The following is a 6,000-nucleotide window of genomic DNA, read 5'->3' on the forward strand; positions in this document are numbered from 1 at the left end:
CGGCAGATCGATAAAATCAATGTCAACATTGCTGGGAGTGTTGGAAAGAAAACCCGAAACCGTCCACCCTGACGACCCTGGGATGCCGAACGAAAACAAACGAGGTAGCCGATTGCTAGTCACTCTCTTTCTCTGTCTCTAGCTATCTGTTCTGGGTCGTAATTTGATCTTCACTTCTTTGTTTCAGCTACCAGATGTCCGTTCCGTCGTGAGGTTCCGTGGAAAGCAATTATGCTTTGTTTTAACGGCTCATTTGTCGGGGGCACGCTCCGTGTGTGTGTGTGTGTATGTGATTAAGCGTGTGTTGAAAGAGCTCCAGCAACTACCCAACTGCATGCAAGGAAAAAGGAAGATAATCAATTTTCTTCCAGGACTCTCGGATGCCACGGTGGGCGCGCGCGAAAAAAGGGCGTTCTCAAGTGGGCGGGTAAATTATACACCGAATATGCGCGAATTGTGTTGTGTGTCGATCCGACTTCCGACTTTTTTAGCTGTTTAGATTGTGTTTTTTCTCGTTTCTCTCCATTAATTTTCGACCGCAAAATGAAAAACTTCAACCGTGCGTTAAGCCCTCAGGGTAGGACGCGATAGGGCTCCAAACTTCTTTATTTATTTTGGTGCTCTGGTCCTCCCCTTAAACGAACTGCATGGACAAAAAAACACACATTTGAAATCGCTACTACCACCAAGGATTGAACCAAACCTGGGGAGCTCATGCTGTGAAAATGAACACTCAAAATTATACGTTTCGAATCGAGCCGAAATTAGACGTACACAAAGTTTCCAATCTCACACCCGATCAGAAACGCTGGCCTTGGTGAGAACTTTAAATCTTGAGACCTTTGTCTTGCTGTACACGATGGAGCACAGGATGAAGATTTGCAGAAAAAGAGAAGCTGCAATTTTATCCACTCCAATCATCCTGCCAGGGAGATCAGCAGAGAACCAAAGGACCCCTGCTAAGACAGCCAGAGAAGAACGAGGGGGAAAACACGATCGCGCACCCATACCCACGTTGAATGGAAAGTAGACACCCAATTTCATTCTCAGACGATTGGTAAATTAAGACGTTGCTTGGGTACACACACACACCATCCTAACCTTGGACAAACGAGCCTATTACAATGGTAGACGTACTCGTGGCATCCAATACAAGTAGCGACGACATTCAATCTTTCTTCTCACTGCAGGGTGGGTAGTTCGGGGAGCTAAACAGGCTAAGATTTTCCTTTTTCAACAGTAGAGAAGCGTGAGAAAATTCTCCAAAAAAGATATTGTACCTTCAAGATGGCGAATAGCCAAGAGTTCGCGGCTGCAAGGACTATTTCTTTGTTGAAATAAATGCTTCAAAAATGATTGTTGCTTCAACACCTAGCAGGTTTCGACAGGTTGTCATTCTTGACGCACACTGATACTTCATTTGAGGTTGATCCTTGATGATGACTAACGCCTTTTTGATGAATACATGGTCGAAAACGATCGCAATACCGTTTATGAAAGTGTCAAACAAAGCAGTTGCTCAAACTGATAGCAAGAACACACAATTTCCTTTTTTTTTTGGCCAACCGCAATCCACTCACTTTGCAACAACTGCATCTCGGTTGAGCTCGTTTGTGGTTGCGGATGAAAAAAAAAAGAAATAAAAAAGAACAATGAAGATAAAACAAGCACATAAAAACACAAACATATTGTTGGTCTTATTCGCCGAGTTTTCACTTTCCACTCTCCAGATCCAGGATTGCACGGATGCACGGATGCACCACCACAATCGCCAAGTCAACAGTGTCCACAACAACCAATAAATGCCCTAGTGCTGGACACAACAAGGACACAAGTTGCTTGCAAAACACCCGCTTGTGTCGGTCAATTTAAAATAACTGTGTTATGACTTCGATTTAATTGTTTGTTCATGGCTGAAACTCCGTAAGGATAGAATCCGTGCGCTCCAGGCGCCGCTGGTTGTTTGTATCCCGGGATACCGATTGTAAACGATGTGGCAATGGGTAGAGAGGGCGCAGGTTCACAACTGCCATGATCTCAATCCTCGCGAAAGGATACTGGACGTACGATGGCCTCGGGTTACCCGAGAGTTTTCGTCCGTAGTCGTAATCGTACTACTATACTATGCCAGCAACGGCTGTATGCCAATGACAGCAGGACAACGGAAGCCCTAATATCATGCACACAAACACCAACAAACTAACCCAGAACAGGACACACTGGGTTTGGTGGGGGACAAGTGTGAGATCACGGTGGGATCAACCTATTCGACCCCGGCTACCCGGGACTACTACCGTGGTGTGGCGAAGCGAAGCGAAGGGAAACCCATTTTACTTCCCCCCCCGTTCCAGTGTTTCCCACCCATTCGCCCAGTTGTCCCCAGATTTTGGGTGGCTCAACAATTGCTTGCCTCCTGCTTTTGTCGCCACTGATGTCCGGTTATTGTGCCCGTATGTGTGTTTCTGTGTATATATCTCGAATGTCCTTTCTCCGTGGCAAACGCAAAGCAAAGGCCACACTCACACAGATTCCCGGTGTTGTTGTGCTTTGTGGTTTTGTGTTTTGTGCGTACTGAAATAATCTCCTTTAGTGTGATGGAAAAATCAATATTCCTCTAGCGAAGGCAAACCGCCTGATGTAGCCAGCAGTTTGTACCCATTCGTGTGGATGCAAAAATCGGGTTCCTTTTTTACAGTTGTGTGTCGAGTAGTCGAGTTTATTGAAATCGATTTCTAATGTCCTCAGCTATTGGCAGATTATTTATCCCACAATTAAAGTCCTCTCCTGTTTGTGTGTGCGTTTTTGTTCCGGGAGGTCAGACAATCCATCCAGGAAAAGGTCAACGAAGCTCTCGGTTTAACAGTTAACAAACCTCAAACGAAGTGCTAATGTCGATTGGTAATGAGCTGCGCGAGAGAATCAACGATGAAGACCTGGCCCATGTGCACATGCCACTTGGCAACACTTCCACCACACACATCTTTATAAACACAGCCAGCCAGGGATAGGGAAGTGTGCGATTCAAACAACACACCAAAATCACCGTGGAGGTGTGAAATGATGGACGAACGAAATCAATTTGAACGCCGCGGCGCACGCCCGAGGGCCTCATCTTTCTCGTCTGCCCGTTGATGAACGTTCGAAAATGGAGATTAATTACTCCTTTTTTGTGTGTATTGGCCCTCTGCTGGATCTTGGCCACGGGAAGACGTCGAACCATAGAGGAAGAAGCAGAGAATGGAATTCTCATCATTCTTTGCCCTGTGATCTGATGGTAATCGACACACACACGCATCTCGGAAGGAGATCCTCTAGCCGTTCGTTCCCGGATGCCTTCCGCCAGATTGTTTACTCGCCAGATTGGTCGAAAGAAGAATCTGAGGAACTCAGGCTAGTCAGGGTTAGCTCACGGTTAGAAGCGAAAGAAAAAGAAAGAACATTATCCCAAGCTAATCGGACAAACATCCAAAACAAATCGCACCAAAACGGAGTTGTTGCGTAGCGTTTAAAAATTAATTAAGATCAATCTCTAAAGTGCAGACCAAAGATCGACTGTGCGTGCGTGTGCTCGAGCACGAATCCGAACGGAACTGATTCGTAGCGATTGATCCGTTTCACAACTAATCCCATTGAATATTTCAATACCCGTTTAATTAAATTTGTTTTCCTTGCTTTTCTGACTGGGACGAAAGAGATTCGTGAAACGAATTTCATAAATAATGGTGTGAAAACTTCCTTAACTGCTTTATTATAAATTATTCGCCGTAAGAGTAAACAAACCCCATCACGAGTGATTAACTCTTAATTTATGAACAAATCTAGCTAAAATAGAGTCATTTTGCAACCAGAACCACTTGTTGACAACTATTTTTTTTCACTCTCTTCACCCAAACAACAACTCCAACAGCTTCTCCGTTGCAAAAAGGGAAAATGATTGCCTTCTTCCAGTCATTAATTGAACGGCACACGTCCACTTCAAATCCCACTTAAGCCTCCTCTTTTCTTCAGGTAGTTCCATCACGCTCACATTAATCACCGTACCGAACATTAATCGTTTGTTTTTCCCACCTTGCTCCCCAAGACTTCAAAGGAGTCTTTTTTAAATGAGCAATTGGAGTGAAAGAGTCCGGGGAACAATATAATTACTATTTTGATATGACCAAACCTCCAAACAAGACGCTCAAGACGTTCGGGCCCAAAACAATCACAAACACCGAAGGTATTATGTTGAGCGACCTCCCGGTGGAAGTCCACATGCCCACAAACAGTTCTTAGACATTGCAAGGAGTCGTCCAAAACAAAGGCAACCGTTTGCCTGTTTTGTTTGTCGTTTTGTCGATGAAGTCCGTCGGTGGAAGCACTCGGTGTTAGGTTTTTTTTATTTCCATCCGTGGTAACTTTGCAGGAAGAAACGAATTCTTGGAAGCAAACCCAACCACCAGAGTGCCCTCCTGGTGAGAAAGAACTGTACTATTGGCCACTTACCGGTATGCGTTCGTTTGTGAATTTTCAGGTTCTCCGAGCGGGCAAACACTTTTCCGCAGGCCGGAAATGGGCAGGGGAACGGCTTTTCACCCGTGTGCACCCGGATGTGATTGACCAGCTTGTACTTCGCCTTGAACGGCCGGCCGTTGCGTGTGCAACCGAGCCAGAAGCAGGCATGTGTCGTACATTCCGGACCGCCGACATGATCCACCGTCAGATGCGTCACGATCTCTTGCATCGAGCTGAAGATTTTGTTGCACGTTTTGCGACTACCACCGTCCGATCCCGCCCCACCAATACTCGCGGCCAGAGCCGTTAGACCAAGCCCCAGATGGTGATGATGGTGATGGTGTGGTGGCAATTCCGGTTCTACCCAAAGACACTGCATCTCCTGCTTAATAGCCGGCGGATGGCGCATGTAGCGGAAGAATGCTCCGGACGTGCCGGGATTTACGGGCAGATTGGCAAGCGGGTGATGCTGATGGTGATGGTGCATGGCCGAGGCGTAGTTGGTCTGGTGATGCGCATGGTGTGCATGGTGAGCATATGGATGGGTGTAGTCACTCGCGGACGCTAGTCCAGCAGCGGCCATTGCTCGCATCGAATGTGCTCCGGCATGGAACGGGTGATGCCCGATAGCTGCGGCCGCCGCTGCCGAATGATGGTTCAGCGGGCTTTCGTGGGCAGCGGCAAACAGTGAGGAAGGATCGGCGGCCACACTCGAAGCTGCTGCTGCACTCGACGCCACAGCCGCCGAGCTGAAGTAATCGTTGTCACGCTTGAGGGAAAGAAAGTCCCGCGAATGGTACGGTGCCATCGCATGGGTGGACATGTGGGAGGGAGGTGAAAGGTGATGGGAGTTGTAGGCTGATCCACTGCCACCACTTCCCCCGCCAGCCCCATTCGATGGGCTGCTCTGGTGGTGATGGTGATGATGGGGATGATGATGGTAAAACATAGCATCGGAGGCGTTCGCATTGGAGGACCCGGACGTGCCTACGCCCGTGCCGGACGCTCCGGGTCCGGTAGCACCCGGTGGCAGCATACTGGCCGCGGCGGCTGCTGCGGCGGCTGCTAGACTTGCGCTAGCCGCCGAGCTTGCTGTGGATTCTATTTCACTGCTCTGCTCAAGATGATCCGGTGACATCTTTATGCCGAACGTGGCCAGATGCGAATGATGTGCCGCGGACGAACCACTATCCATGAAAGCGTTCATCATCATTTTGGAAGGACTGTTAATTTGAACACTAGTAGAGGGCAAAAAGTAACCTAGGGAAGGGTTTTCTCTACAACAGTTCGAACTGGTTTTTCTCACAATTTCACGATTTTTGACGTATCTCAGGTTCACCGGAAGCGCACCAACACTAAGCACTGTTTCATTTTGTCTTCACTTGCTTACGCAACGAATTTCGCAACTTGATTCTTCAACTAAACACTTTGTATAAAGAACTGTTTTAATCGGCTTTATTTCGCTTACTGAATTCTTCAACCTTCAAAATATTCTCCAAAAAATTA

General features: G+C 47.3%; 1 protein-coding gene across 1 annotated transcript in view; it reads right to left on the minus strand.

Annotated features, from left to right (window-relative positions):
- LOC126557280 (pair-rule protein odd-paired) overlaps positions 1-5,764 on the minus strand; it is a 30,213-nt gene extending 24,449 nt beyond the window's left edge. Inside the window, exon 1 of the mRNA XM_050212993.1 lies at positions 4,486-5,764. Within this exon, the coding sequence (XP_050068950.1) occupies positions 4,486-5,707 (1,222 nt within the window). The 5' untranslated portion in view covers positions 5,708-5,764. The remainder of the gene's footprint in view (positions 1-4,485) is intronic.
- Positions 5,765-6,000: the final 236 nt, after the last annotated feature.

The sequence above is a fragment of the Anopheles maculipalpis genome, chromosome 2RL (assembly GCF_943734695.1).
Source record: "Anopheles maculipalpis chromosome 2RL, idAnoMacuDA_375_x, whole genome shotgun sequence".
In the NCBI taxonomy this organism is placed as follows: domain Eukaryota; kingdom Metazoa; phylum Arthropoda; class Insecta; order Diptera; family Culicidae; genus Anopheles; species Anopheles maculipalpis.